The following is a 15822-nucleotide window of genomic DNA, read 5'->3' on the forward strand; positions in this document are numbered from 1 at the left end:
CTGTCCCTACAGGGAGGAAGGCAGACACCTGCAACTCTTATGCCGAGCTGTTCGTCAGGAGATTGCAGAGCTGGAGTTTCGGCTGAATGATCAAGCTTGCCAGGTCAGGGAGGGCATCCTTATGGTACGTTGCACAAGCCACTGCTCCGGGTCATGTGGGGAGAGTCTGAAGTCTGTTCTGCCACTATTCAGTGTTCAAAGTGTTAACTCTGAGGTACATCTGAATAAACTTTTCAGCACCAAGAATAGGAGGATTTCCGATAACAGACTTACAGTTTACGTCTTTGACTCTCTTTCTCTTTGACTATGCTGCTTGAGCTTAACCACCCAGAAAAAGTGCCAATACTTATAAAAGTGACTGCAGTCTCCTCTGCTCTATAAAGGTCCCGTGATTTCCAGAATAAAGTGACAGGCAGTCAGCCTACAGAATTACTGATAAATGGTTACTGGTCTGGTTCTTTTCCAGAACAGCTCTCCATTTGATAAAGAAAAGTAAAGAAAACATGATCAGGGGATCGGTTACTTGTCTTTGATTCTTCCCTGACAAACTTGGGTTAGAGGGTCAAGATTGCAATGGCCACAGATTAAAGTCCATTTGGTGATTTTCCATTAGGCAATTAGATCTATCTGTTGGAATAAAATGTCCTTTAGGCCTTTCTCCTCCTTTTTATGGCAACATGTCCTTTGCCAGATATTGCATGTCTTCTTCGGACCAAGCAGAAGAAGCAGGCATGCTTCATATACTCTTGTGTATCCTGCCTGATTCCTTTTATTATATTTTTATTACTGCAATATGCTTTTCCTTCTATTTCCTCTGCAGCAGCTGGACCAATTACTAGTAGAACAATCCCATCTGTTTTCCGAGCTCGGACTCTCTGATTGGAAGGGAGAAAGAAAAGCTCAGAATAAACAAGCGTTTCCAGATGCTGCTGACACTGCGCATCCTAGAAGTGGGTGCTCAGAAATGGTGCTCCAAAGAGCTCCTAGCAAAAACACCACAGCAACAGGCCCCCTCTCTGCCCTGCTGCCAGGGGCATGCCCAATGCAGTTTCCTACCAGGACAACGCCTGAGCCGAATTCAGCTGAGTCTGACCCACAGGAGCTCTCCACCAGTAAAAAGGAAATAAAAGGACCTCCCCAAGCAAAAATGGATTTAAAGGCATTTTTACACAACGTAAGGAGATGTTTCAGTCTCATTCTCAAGGTTTTAAGTGGAAGGGATCACTGACCTGCAATGCAGTTTTATTATTCTGTGTCTCATTGCCAATGCTTAGGTCAGGACCCTTTCCCACTAAGCTGTGCATTCATCTGAAGGGATGGAGCCTATGTTTCAGGCCACTCTCAGTCTGCATAGGCAACACAGGTAGAACTGGGACTGGACCTGCTTTGATATTTCTCAGTAAGCTGTGGCAATGATCTAGATGCTCCAGAGAGAAGAATGGTATTTGCCTGGCTTGCTTGAACTTTGAATGCAACTGTTTGACTAATTAGTGTATTCAAACCTCTCCCACCATGTGAAATTAGTAATTTATGGCTTCAATTTGCAGAGACAATTATCCAGCTTTACAAGGGCAGTCAAGGCAGTGAACTGGAAGGTTTGTTGTTTTTCTGAAGAAATTGAAAGTCAGCATTTCTGACTGATCTGATCTCACAATGTAACCATAAAAAATTGTTTGCCTGCCTTTCTAAGTATATAATATGCCTAGAAAATCTCTTAGGTAGCTGCCTTATCATTTAACGATCATTTAATGATCTCTTCCACCTAAGTACGTGTCCCAGTTTTTAAAGGATTGATCATTCTCTTAAATGAACAATTAGGGTTAAATTCTGCATAAACTTCATGTAAATACCATGGGAGGGAATGCTCTTTATTGTAGTCTTATGCTACTTTCTTGATTTATGTTGATATTACCACTGATATTATCAAGCAGAATCAGGTTCTTTAGCACACAAATCAAAGAATGAGAACCATAGGCAATGAGGAACAAGGAATTGAAATATTTGAGATCACGTTTTGTCATCTTTTGTACCTGTTTCCTTTTAAGACTGGTCTTGGTCATTCTCTCGACATACAAAGAAAATAACACTTTTTTCCCTTTTTTTCAGTTGAAGAAATCTTTCCAAAATCCACTAGGTAATGATTCAGCAGAAGGAAAAGACTGATGGAGGACAGACTGATGGATTTTGGTTTTAATAATTGTGGCCTTTTTCCTGAAAAGCATGGTATATCACAGAAACAAATGAACACAACATTGCATTATAGAAGGTTCTGATCCCAGCATTTTCATTTGCAATGAGATGACTGGCCAGAAAACCAGGCATTTTTAAAGGATGTTTCAAAGAGATGTGCTACATATTTTGTTATTCTGTGATTGCAAAACTTACAACGCTCCTATTGGCATTCGCATGGGATAGGGCCGTTCTTTGCAGTCATTTAAAAGGAAAGGGAGAGGGCTTATTTTTGACAAGAAACTAAGAACTTGCAGACAGCCCAGGAGATACCACTAGAAGGTGTTCTCCTTATAGCCAGTTATTTTAACACAGTACTTCAACTAATATTAATCCTCAAGCCCAAACTAACTTGTATAGTCCTAGCCACTTTCTAGCTTTTACCTTGCTACTAACTTGCCTCTGACTAATTTTATGAGGCTTGTATCTACTGTCAGTATCAAACCAGAAGCTTACTGACAGTGTATAAAATGTTAAATACCCACTCTGTCAAACTATTACTGTGGATAGTCTCCTGGCTGTCTTCTTCCTTTCATATTTGCTTCACATAAATCCAATTAAAAACAAAATGAGATTAGAAACACAAGATTTTTCTACATTATAAACCTTGAATCAGAATCCTGGTTCAGTATTTTGGGGAGTGCGCAGAGCCTGGATTCGTGCAGAAAAAGCCATGAGAAAAGACCTCTCAGGTTTGGATCATAGCAAAGAAATTCAACTGGTTCATTTTCAAAGCAGTGCAGTTTGTACCACTGCTTTCAATTTAGCACTTCCCAGACTATGAGATGTCCTACTGGCTTGTTTGTTTAATGCTCTGGAGGGATCTTAGGTGTCATTTAGGCTTTGGTGTTGCAAATCACAGCTCTGCGAAGGTGCAAATAGAAGTAGCATTTGCACACGTTTAAGGAGAAAATGGAGTCAAACATGCTGAGCAGCCTCGAGGCTCCCTGCACCTCCACGTTTCCACAGAGGTTCAGGGTAATAAAATGATTGGGGGAGAGAAGTACATAACATAGGAACTGACAAGATCCTCCACAGCTTGCTGGGCCATGAATTTTACTGGTTGAAATTTGCCCCTTTCTTGAGACTCCGCATGGGATTTGTACAACACTTCCACACTATCAAGCGTTTAAGAGTTTATATGTCAAGATTTGTGATTGTTACAGTATCTTCAGGCAGCATGCAAACATGACCAAAGCATCCTTCACCTAAGTTTTGGTGGAACAAGCAATAAATTTGGCTTAGTATTTTCTCTCTCCACTGGCTTATGAACTGCACTTGCAGATATTCTATCTCAGTTTGTGGAGGAAGGCATGGTGAAGGATGTACAATGATGCCAGTGCTGAAGGTCCCCTGGAAGAGAGGATGCCTAAGAAGCTTCCTTACCTCAGCTGCACCAGGGCTGTGATTCCTCCCATGAAACAACATGGTTTTTGGAAGCATGATGCATGAAAGCTCTGTAGGTATGTGATGCTCCAACCACTGTCTGCCTGCCTTATGTCCATGTGTACAGAAGATGGTATTGGCAGGTGGCAGCTCTTCTTGATTAGAAAACTCATGCAGGACCTCTGGCGCTATTTGAAGTCTACCATTTTTATTCTCAACCAGGACTGAATCTGACTCCTACTAACAAAACTTTCCTGTGTGAATAGTGCCTAGATGATTGGTATGTGCAATCCCATTCCTCATTTCAACTTAATTATAAAATAATCTCATGCAAGCTATGGACAAGCTAGGGTTCCCCCATATGCAACACTTAAACACGCACAAATGTTGTTACCTTGAACTTGTTTGCATTTATAGCTAGACAACCTTTCAAGCCGTAAATGTTGTTTTAACAGTTAAACTGTAAGCTTGTAGCAATAAAAAAACATACCAAGCAATGGGAAAAGGAAAAATCTTCCAACTTATCCTAGAGCACGACGAGTGATATTTCACTTCATAACTCCTCCAAGCATGTTACAAGGATGGCTGGACTAAGCCTCGTAATGCTGCTGTTGAAGATGGGAGAGAAAAGAAAACACACAGTAATTTACTGATCAGGAAAGTCCAGGGGTAGCATGCTGAGCGCGGCAGCCAGCTGTGCACCCACTTAACCTCAGAGTGTTACCAACCTTTTAAACTCTATCATTTAGTTCCCTTTAGGGCAGTCATAAGCAAATATGGTTGGAATCTTAATGATAACTCCACAGAATTAATGAAATAACAAGGTATCTGATTGAGTATCATAATTGCCCTAGCCAGCTAGAACCATACAAATTAGCTTGCAGGCTCACAAGGAAGCGGGTCGTATCTTGGGGGAAGAGTGGGCTACATTACTTGTGAAAAGCATTAGCACTAGGCAGTTTGCAAGTTTGAAATCTGAAGAAAACTGACCATATGACACTGCAGGACTTCTGACAAACAAAAAAAAGAAAAAGGAAAATGAAAAAAAAAAAGGAAAAAAAAGTGGAGAAATGGAAGCATTTGAGCTAAAGAAGCTAAAGACTGTTTTCCTCCATATTCCACCTCTCCAAAACTGAAATAGGTAGAACCACTGTCTCTGTTTCACGGAACTGTTGAGGCCCTGCAAAGGTTCATGCAATATAGCTCAGACCTGCTATGGAAAAGGGTAAGATGCATAGGGTGTAGCTATATTACAGTGGTGGTTCTTCTCCCTGCTCTCCAGTGCTCTTTCAGCATCTCTTGCCTGCAGAAACCTGAAACTGCCACCTGAAATCCTTGTAACTCCCTGTTAAAGGCTCAGCACTTCCTTTGCCCTGGTCACAATTTCTGGAGTGCAAGGGCAACATGCAGCCTCACCAAAGCAGGAGGGAGGAGGGGGGGGGGGGGGCGGGGGGCGGCAGGGGAAGTCAATTAAGAAATGGTTCCCTAACAAAGACAGAAAATTCAAAAACTAATGATTGCTTTTGCCCACCCTAGTTCAGTAGCAATTTGTGTCACTTGGATTTTACTTCTTTTGTCATTGTCTTTTGCCTTCATTTGTTTTCCCTGATGCCCCATAAATCTTTGAACCCTGAAGCTAAAAGAGGCTGCATTGTGCACCAGCTTGAATATTGATTTTGCTAGAGAGTATAAAATCTAGAGAGATAATAAGGAAATCCATCTAAGGTACCCTGCCAAGGGCTCCCATTAGTTGCTTTACCAGGCATCAATTCAATAAACCCTCGAGAGCAGCACATGAATAAACATCCGAGCCTCTCTGGCATGTTAATGCATCAGTTGCCTAATTGTCAATGCTGCCAACAGACTCCAAGAAAAGTACTATCTTGGGAGTTCAGCCCCTTCCAACTTCAAGTCCAAAGATTTCACACTGGCTTAGAAGAAGGCAGGGCTCAGGAGAGGGGGTGTGACAGCCAAATAACATGGGCACGGCTGCTTTAAATGTGATGCTGACCTCCTGCTGGATGCACAGCCCAGCTCTACACAATCTGGGTGTGCTACCTCCGTATTGCATCCCAGTGCATGGTGATGAAGTGTCCCAGGTCAGGACCAGGGCTTTCCCTGTGCAGGACTGGAATTTGTGTTTGAACAAAAAAGAGTCTCAAATCTTGGCCTCAAGCAATAGGAATAAACTGGTCCTGAGGTGCTAGATATGAATGACTTTCTCCTCTAGGGCTACCAGCAAGCCCGAGTGGCAAGAACCTGGTGTCTTATTCTGGGGTCTACTATGTGTTCTTCCTGTGACCAGGGTCTTTCTTTTCCTTTACCCCATGGGGACCTTTATTCCTGGCACAGCTTCTTTCTGTCTTATCTAATGAGGTTTTAAATTCCTCGCAGAGAAGTTATTCTCTTCTAATGTGTTCATACCGTGCCTGGCACAATAGGGGCCTAGTATCAGTTGGGACCTCTATTTGCTGCTGTGATAATAATTCTATGAGCAGCCTTTCATTAAGATCCATTGCTACTTAAGAAACAGCTGCAGTGTCACTTTATAAGGCTGTTGACTGTGTTAACTCCCTCTGCTCCAGAAACAAGGTTTTGATCTTCCCTGTAGAAATGGATATGGGTGAAAGAAGCTGAAGCATGAACAAAAAGGCAATTTTGCTATCAAATGGGAAAATTCAGAATCAGAACATCTGAGACTTCCAGGAATTAAAAGAATGCAAACAACACTGTTCTCACCTCGCTGGAGAAGTGCATTTGAATTCATCCATCTTCATTTCTTTCTTTTCCATTGTCTTTCAATAGGTGCATCACTCACTCAATTAGCACAGACACAGCTAGTAAGAGGGACACAGGTGTGTCCCATTGAGGCTATTCAGCCTTAATATGGGAAACATTTATTACCTGAACAAATAACGCAGAACACAGGCAGCCTTTTCCTGATTTTTCCCTCGCCTCCATTAAAATACAAAAGAAGCCTGTTAGGACATGAGAGCTTACAGTTAATGATAGTCACGGAAGTAGTGAGGAGGCAAGAAACAGGAGAGACCAAAAGTCAGAAGCTAAGTTTTGGTTTTTTTTTTTCCCTAGCTCTTAGCCTAAGGGAGTGCGAGGGCTCCCTGGGGCCTCACCTGAAGATGTTGACACATGTATCCCTTGCATGTTACTGGCAAGCTCTGGCCTTGACACCTGCAAAAGACTTTTGCAAATACACAGACTAGCAAAACATTCCTGCTCTTCTGTGCTCTCTGCTTAGCCAGCTGCCTCCAGGAATGGCTGCAGTAAGTATTTATTAGAGGGACTTCAGGTAAAGCAAGCATCTGCCAAGGGGGGCAGGCTGCCAGGGGTCCCAAAAAGGAGCAGAATGAAGGTCCTGGGTGGTGAAGAAAATGGCAGCGCTCACCTCAGCTTTCCCATACTCCATCCCATTTCAATTTCACTGTACAAATTTTTGGGAAATTGCTTTAGGTCAGCTCCCAGACTGTGAAGATATGGTAAGATATACCTTTCACAACAAGTAGAGCTTCCTTTCCAACAGACAAGTCAAGCTATTGTAGACCGACTGTGAAACAAGGTGGGTGGGGAGAGAAAAGTCTGTAATTAAGTATTATCTTGCTGGTGAATTAGCTTTTTAAAGGTTGCCTGGACTTTCCAGAGGGTTTTTCTAAGCTACTGACAGAGAGAGAAATTATGGGGAGTAGGAAGTAGTTATAGTCACTTAGGAGAAGAAAGAAAAACCTAATTACTTGAAAACTAGGGTCTATTGTATCAGTGACACTTCTGTAATGTCCTGCATAAGGGCTTCACTGCCCTTAATTTTTGATCTACAAGGAATAGCAATAATGAGAAAATGTTACTCTCTTTACATCAGGAGAGCTGTTCCAGATCTAGGGTTGCTCTAATCATAGCAGAGCCCATTGGAAGCAGGGTAGCCTGGACTCCTCACATCCTTGTCCCATTTTACAAATAGAGAAGTGGAAGCAAGGGCACCTGAGTCATCCCAAACCAGGCCAGGCAAATGTGAGAAGTGCCTTTCTCAGGCACCCACGGAGGAGTGAGAGAGGGGTGGGGGGTGGTGTGGCCAAGGGTGGAGGGGAGCTGTAGTGAGATGTCCAGGTAAATTTGGAGTAGCTGGTGCCAAAGAAATCTCATTCTGGGAGCTGATGCAATAGCCTTGTGGTGTCAGCAGGTTGTATCCAGCTGTTGCCTAGCAAGCCCATCCTCAGAGACAGACACTGGGAAAAAATTGCTGCCAAAGCAGGCAGCAGCTGGGCTGACTACCACCCAGGCAGGAGGTGAACAAAGGGGCTTGTGAGCAGCACGAGGGAAATGTAGCTGTGGATGGGACAGGGAACTCTGAAAACAAGGGGCAGGCATAGAAAGAAATGGAGAAAGAACAACAGTTGAGCAGGTATAATGAAAATGAGAGACCTGAAATGAGAGACCTGAAACTAGACAAAGGAGGGATGAAGCAGAAGTTCATCTATGTGTAGATTCATCTGTTTAAAGGTAGCTCAAATGTATGTTAGTCCAATACACAGCGTTCCTTCAATGAAATACGTAAGCTGACTTAGCCCTCACCCAGAAACCTGGGGAAATAAATTCACTTGTTGCTCTTCCCAAGGACACTTATGAGCACTTCAGGATCACAGACTAGCAAAGGGGTTAAGGACCACAGTCAGATTAAGACAAAGCACAGAAGAACAGTCAGTTTAAGGTTATCCAAGTCCTTGATATTACATCCAGTGGTTAAGAACATAAGAAATGTGTTAAAGGGCCAGACCACCTGCAACAGGACTATATCTTTGACAGAGAATCTAGAAAATGTTTTTCAGGGAGGGCCTCCCTACTTTTTTTCCAGGCTGCTCTCCTCATATGTCCCCAGCAGGCACAACAGTTGGATAAGTGGCATTAGAGTGTATGTTTCTGCCTGTCCCCATTAGCATCTGTTAATGTTACAGAATCACAGGAAGACAGGTTGAGAAGGACCTCTTGAGATCGTCTAATCCAACATCCCACTCAAAGAGGGACTAGCCTGCCACTTTCTCTGTTAACATGTCTAATCCTTTTATTGGTTTTAAACTGATCTCCTAATTTGATGAATGGCCTCTAGCTCTAGAACTGCAGGATTTGGTGCAAAAGCAGCCTGCATTCACCTTCTCTCACTTTCCTGATTCTGTAACCCTGAGGAGCCTAGCATCTCCAAACCAAAGAGTCCCAGCCCCTTTAGTCTTTTCCCTCCAGGCAGTTCCTCCATCCCCTTAATCTTTTCCACCCAAATCTAGCTGGATGCCAACAAAAGTTTTCCAGATTTTCAACTTTGTACATTTCTTTCTGAAGCTGTTAGAAATTCCAGGGAATTTTCTCCTCCCATCCAATTTACAAAGTCAGCTTTATTATAGCTACTCATTTCTGCTGCCATTCTCCAAACTCACTGGAAAGAGCTGAGTGTGAAGCTGTTGCCCTCTTCTATCAGAAATATCCTAGAAGAGAGCCAAGAGTCCTTATGAATTTTGTGTAGAATCATCTTAGCCTGCAAACAAATGCTTTGCCTCAAGCTCTTTTCTCTCTTCTGAGTCTTTTCTCAAAGTTCAACCCTTGCTGAATCCAAGTCTTTACTCAATTATAAATATTCCTCTATCATCACTGGAAGTGTTATGGAAAATCTACAGTCTCTTCTCCTTATCAAAGTAAAAAAATAAATACATGAAGAAGGAGGAGAAGTAGAATTAAAAAAAAATATATGGGACTAGAATGAAGACAGGAGGAAAAGAGAGAAGCATAATGAGAAAGAAAGAGGAACACTGAGTCAAATGTACAGGTGGCTGCAAACAGGAGAAGTGGGAAGCCTGGGTCCCTGTGCTAGGGGCTGTGCCTGTGTGCCAGAATGGCTATCGGGAAAGGGTATTCTGTCTTTCCTGGGAATCCACAAGGAAGGTCACAGATGCTACTTGCCCATCTGATGCAGCTCCTGGACAGTAGGCACCTATCCATGGTGAAGAAAAGCCAGGGATGGACATCAACAAAGCGTCTGGTCAGAATGAATTTGCAGATCCCAGCTAGGACTGGCAGATGGATAAATGATTCTCCCCATGTGCTGTATGACTGTGCAGATACTTTTCTGTTACTGTTTTCCCCTTAGTTTATAGTTTTACTCCTTCTTTACTCTTTTATTCTTTACTTCTGCTATGGGAGCTCCACTGATTTTTTCTTTTTTTATATCATATCCTCTCAGATTCAGTCTTTTTTTGTGCTCTGTATTGTAGCCAACCTGTCAGGTAAAGCATTAGAGTCCACAAAGACAAGCTCATAGAGTCTCGGTGGGAATATTTAAGCAAGAGGATGTGTTGGTCTTCTGCTAGGCAGCTAGCACTGTGAGATCGCAGCAAATTCAATACAAGAGGGATAATGTTAACACAGTTAAGCATGAATTTAGACATGTCACTGCTAATCCCTAGATTAACAAGAGGGAAGGAAATGTGTCAAAATAATAAAGTACCTATTAAAAAGGCTGTAGAGACAGACACTGATCCTTAGTTAGCACCGATAGATGACAGAACATCGTCAGTGAAGCGTGAGCTGTCATCTGGCAACGCTCTGTTCTGCAGAAACCAGATGAGTTAGGGACTTATGTCAGACTCGCTGGGGATTTCCAGACATTGAAAGAAAGAAATAAGGAAAGCAAATTTGGAAGAAAATTAAAATAATATATTTTTTTAAATCCTTACCTTAATTTGGGGTCTTTAGGACTTTATCCTTTTGTTCTCTGGGTCCACAGGGGGATGTGGCGATCCAGCAGGGTACTCATATGAACTGCATGAAATTGCTGTCACAGTCACTGAAGCCCTTTGGAGGAATAAATTAATTACTCTCTTTAGATCATACAAGGAAAGAGGATAAAGGTCTCAGAGGAAGACAGGTTGGAACCCCAAAAGTCTAAGACAGCTGGAGAGACTCAGAGGCTATGTGAAACACAGGGCCTCTCAGACACTAACCCCATGCTGCTGATTTAGTTTATCAGCTAACAGCATGGATGTGAAACTCTGGCTACTGTTGCTTCTTCATGTTTGTTAGTGGTTTTGCTTTCCAGAGGGGAAAGGAGCGTCTATAAGCCAGTTTTCAAAGATGCCCTGGGATGAGCGTGCCATCCCCTCTCAGGGGATTATGGGAGAGCCATGCTACAGCCCAGGGCAGCAGAAGGCAGACAGTGGTTGGGGCCAGGGCCTTGGCTCTGCCTGACTTCTGGATGGCATGCTTGGCACCAGCAAGAGCTCAGAAATCATTAAATGAAAAAAAAAAAAAAAAGTGTGTGGTATTTTTTTAATTGCCTTATAGTTTTGAGCCTCATTCAAGATTTTCCCTATAAGCAGGAGGTCTAGGAATTTAGCTGGATCTGTCACTCTGTACCTTATTAAGAAAGTAAGTAGCATACAGCATTATATGTGCTTGGGCATAAGGTCCATGGTAAAATCAAAGAGGAACGTATCCATGTCTCTTTGGTATAGCTTAAGAAATATGTGCTTGCTGTCCTCTGAAGCTGTCTCTTCCCAGCATTCATTAATAGAGCATCACCTTTCAGCAAAAGAAAAAGGGTTTTTGCAACCTCCTATGAAATGTTCTAGGAGTTTTCTTACTTTTCCTTTCTGTGCATCTATGTTCAAATCTGCCTGTACTGTTCAAAAGAAGGTTATGTGTCTATTGGTGTTTTAAGGTATAAACTTGATATCTGATTATTTCTATAGTTTGGGTTCTTAATTATACCACTCCAAGAGAAACGTTTCAAGGATAAAGATTAATTACTTTTAATGTTGCTTCATATTTGTTATGCTGCAGATAATGTTTGTTTTAAGTAAGTGGAAACAGGTGTGTAACAATTGATTAAATTAAATTAAACAAGCAAGTAGGGAATGAAATGCACATGGCTATTTTCAAGGAGAGATATTGTAAACACTAATTAAGCAGCTGGAAATCAATAACTACACAAAACTATTCCCTCTTCCCAATTTTATGAGATGGAGGAAGCCTTGATGTTTTCAATCATTACATTGTTATTTATACCTCACTGAGGTATAAATAAGAGGGGCCCATAACTAGGCCAGCCATGATATGGATGCAGCCAGCTGAATTTTCTTATCTGGGCCCTTCTGAATCCTGCAGAGGCCCAAGAAGTATCATGTAGCACCACTTTCACATTGCCCATTGATTCCCAAAAGAGAGAGCGACTTGTCTAAAGTGAATCATTTTCAGAACTAATTAGCAAAGATAATCTTCCATTCCCCTTCTGGCTAAAATTAAGTCCTTTTATATAAAATAAGGGATGGCTAGTACCTTTCCAGTGCTGAATTACCATGCAAGACTACTTTAAATTTTGTGTGTGTATGAGTAAAAAAGTCTTGGAAAGGGGAGAAATGGATTTGCAAAATTCTCCAAAGGCCTCAGTATTAATTTCTGCTCTTAGAGAGTCCCCATTAGCATTGACGTTCTTTGTCAATAGATGTGCTCCCTGCAGAAGCACAGACAGGCCCTTGGCTTTTGCAACTAAAATCAGTTTGATGGCTTTTTCTACTACTGCTAGCAGAAGTCAACACAACTAAGTTAGAGCAAGAAACTACTTTTCAGTCTGTTTGTGCAATCCTGTGTGAAATGGGTTCAATCATCTTCATCCCATGCACACCACCTCCAGCTAATCCTGAACCAGGTCTGGGTATATTTTATGGACAGGAGTGTGGCATGTCACAGGGTCTGAATGGATGCAAGCTGTCTGGATAGATGGAGCTGTTCTACTTGACATAAATAATTAGAAATTAATTGGAACACAGACTGGACTATGCCCACCCTTCCCTCCTCGCATCTTCCTACCACCATCATCTCCTCTCCCTGCTGCTCTAACAGGGAAGCCATAAAAATATTACTCCTGAGAAAGGTGACTTGGCGGGGCAGCAAAGGGAGCAGGGAGGAGAGGAGGCGAGGCTCTTCTCTCTCCTGGCTTTACAAGTATGCATCTGCAGCTTTTATTTTGGGTTGTAAGTGCATCCAGAGGTTTAAGTGGAAGTCTGGATTTACTATCACCAGAGCACCTTCAGTGGGGACCCACGCTGCTGTTTTCACAAGGTCTCTGGTCCTCCTTCCACATGTATAGGAGTATTCACGACAGTGGCTGTAGAAAGTGGGCACCCCACTATTACTCTTCCACAAGATCCTCATGGAGGTTTGCTTGCAGCTGGAAACTCATGGTATTTGGTTTAAACATGCGTCATACCTTTGGTGGATAAGAGTTTATGTAATGAAAAGAGGGTTCAGTTCAATTTGTTTTCCAAACCTACTTGCTGGAAGATCTGTCCGCCTTTTCTGTCATGTTTTATGATAGTAATTTCCTGGCCCTGCTGAACAAAAAGAAGTCCTCTGTGGTCTCACTGGACCATTAAAAAAGAGAGGCAGCTCTCACCTGCCTCTGCAAAATTTCCTGATATTAGCAATTATTGTTCTGATGTTTCATCACTAATAAGTAAGAAACCTACCAAAGAATGGGCATTTAATTAAAATACAGGCAAAGAGGCTCTTGATGGTTGGACACTGCTTGAATTGAAGCAGTCTGTATTAATGTAACTAACTGAAATAGATAATGACCACTGCATATCAGCTTCACAAACGTTCCTCTCTATGACATTACCCTGGCATTGTTCTCTTCACATAACCCAATTGGTCTCTTTTCACTAAGATATTACTTCAGAAAAACTATTTCCCCAATGCCTTGTGGGCTGAAATAGTAGTGCTGAAAGTGAATATGTGTGTGATTGCTCTCAGGAGCAGCAAAGTTGCCCAATTCATTCTGGTGATGTCAAAACTCTATGTGCACAACAGAAATTGTACTGCATTAGCTGATTAATCAAGCACATTTTCTGTGTATCGTGGCAATTCTCCTTATTCTAATGGCTGCCTCATTAGAAACATCTTTCTGGTAAGGTACAAAATTTGCCTTTTTGAGACAATGGAGAATTTCATCTCCTGAGGTCCAGACTCCATTGAAGTCACTCTTCTGGGAGAGTTTCCACTTTTTATGTTGTGTTGGGAAATTAACTTTGTGCCATCTTGGCCCCATTAAACCAGTGGGAGTTTTGCCTTGGACTGCAGTAGAACTAGGATGTTGTGCACTCTATAATAATTGAACTGGAAATTATAGGAGCACAATCTTCCTTCTGCCCTATTAATGAGCTTAACAACTTGCTAGGAGCAAGCTTCTGCAGATAAGGAATCTGTGCAAGTATTTACATAAATCCCACATGAAGCAAAGCTTATATGCCTCTAATGAATGAAATGTAATGTACCCATGCTGGGCTCAGTGTTCAGCAGCTTGCTGCCAAACCTTCAGCTGGGCTCGGCTCTATTGATGTTATAGGAAGAGTGGATAAAATGTTAATGACTAACACACCATTTTGGTATTAGAATTGCAAGCTTGAAATGCAGGCACTGAAATTAAGGGGAATTTTAGACTTGGTTTCGACAGAAGCAGAACTGCTTCTACAAATTCCATCCAGCATGGTGGGGGAGAGGTTTTTGTTTCTTTTCTCCCTTTGAAATATTTTGTGCTGTCTCCTTTGTACCATCACCTGTAATGGAAGAGATCATCTCAGACAGAGGACATCATCCTGCTCTGAATAGCAGGCAGTAATCTGCTTAGCAATAAGAACAAAGCAGGGACCATTAGCACACTTCCTTCCTCCTTCCCTTCTTTTTGCTGTATGGGCTGGCTTGGCAATCTAAAAATTGAGGGATGTGGGATGAGACAATGGCCAAAGCCCTGCATGACTGCTGCCACTGGTGCAGCACCACTGCTATCTTCTGGGCAACCTGGGATTTCTCAGGATCCACCATGGGATGCAATATCCCCTTGCTCCCCCTCAACCTTTAGCACAGCTATACTCCTCAGGAAGCAGGGCTGCAAACCAGGCAGCTGTCAGTGGGCTGCAAAAAGTCCTTGTACACCGCAAGAGGCAGGAGTGCTCTTGCTCTGACACCTTCTCTCAGCAACACAGCACAGAAATGCTTTGTAGGGATCTTTTGAGCAAGCTGTTAAGGACAGAGGCATTCAAATAAGCTGCCCATAAGTGGACTGGGAGATGTCTTGATTTGCTTCATTGGTCAACACAATACAGGGCTCTTTAACATCTTTGTTATAACTCCTTAATTGTGCAAGTAAAAACGTTTTCTTAAATTCCCCAGAATTACAAATTATAGTATTCACAACATGTATATATATCCTGTGTGTCTATACATATATATAACCACAAAAACAACTGCTTTCTTCAAAAGCATAGCCTGATAAGAAAACTGCAGTCCTCAGCCTGCGATCATCACAAGATGGCCATCAGGGCTCTGACTGGGCCAGCCAGTTGACCAGGTAAGGACTTACTCTTACATTAGACATTAGTCAATGATGACACCCGAAATGAAGTAGCAAAGAAACGGCATGTAGAAGACTGCTTCCTTGAACTCTCATCCTCTGCATTCTCTAGCCAGCATCAATTAATCTATTACAGTTTCTCATCTACTAAATTTTTCAGGACTGTAAGTACTGAAAATTAGGTTTATTTTCCTTTGTAAAGTCAAAAGAAAAAAAACCAAAAAACAAACCTCAGGGTACGGAAAGATATGTTCTTATCTCTTCCTACAGTGGGGAGGTGCTGAGAAATGCCAGAGATGCAGCTCATAGCTTGCCACCGACTGAGCAGTGCTGTACAAGTCAGCATCCCTGCTCAGGTTCTCCCTTGAGACCTGAGCCAGCCACAAACTGGAAGTTCATCAGCACAGTGATATGCTCTCATTGCACAGTAGGGCAGTGACTAGCAAGGAGCTTGTGGTGCTGCTATAACACGAAGCATAAAGGGTGAGTAGGATTTTTCAAGATGCTTGCAGCAAACTGGGAATTCTCAGGGAAGTGGAGAGGAGGCAGTATTCACCTTCCCTGAATTTCTTTGAAAACCCTCCCATGCAGATCACTCTGCTCCTTACTTCTTTGTTTCATGCCCTGGGTTGAAAGACTTTTGGTCTGGTTTCAATCAAGCCTGGTTTACTGCTCTTTTAATGAAGCGTTTACTGGATAACACATGCTGAAATATCCTTTGTCAGGAAAGTTCACAGACATCGTCTCAGATGCCTACATCTCGTTGCCATCCTGCTGCAAGGCACAGACAGGCCCAGGGACAGCCC

The 15822-nt window shown here is 42.4% G+C and overlaps 1 protein-coding gene across 1 annotated transcript in view; it reads left to right on the forward strand.

Moving 5' to 3' along the window:
* Positions 1-3485, forward strand: part of ITPRID1 (ITPR interacting domain containing 1) — a 45493-nt gene extending 42008 nt beyond the window's left edge. The window contains exons 11-13 of the mRNA XM_087737905.1: positions 13-124; positions 821-1174; positions 2107-3485. Of these exons, the coding sequence (XP_087594031.1) occupies positions 13-124; positions 821-1174; positions 2107-2163 (523 nt within the window). The 3' untranslated portion in view covers positions 2164-3485. The remainder of the gene's footprint in view (positions 1-12; positions 125-820; positions 1175-2106) is intronic.
* The last annotated feature ends 12337 nt before the right edge of the window (positions 3486-15822 follow it).

Source organism: Nipponia nippon, unplaced genomic scaffold (assembly GCF_047370975.1).
Source record: "Nipponia nippon isolate SJK-2023a ecotype South Korea unplaced genomic scaffold, ASM4737097v1 scaffold_1, whole genome shotgun sequence".
Lineage (NCBI taxonomy): Eukaryota > Metazoa > Chordata > Aves > Pelecaniformes > Threskiornithidae > Nipponia > Nipponia nippon.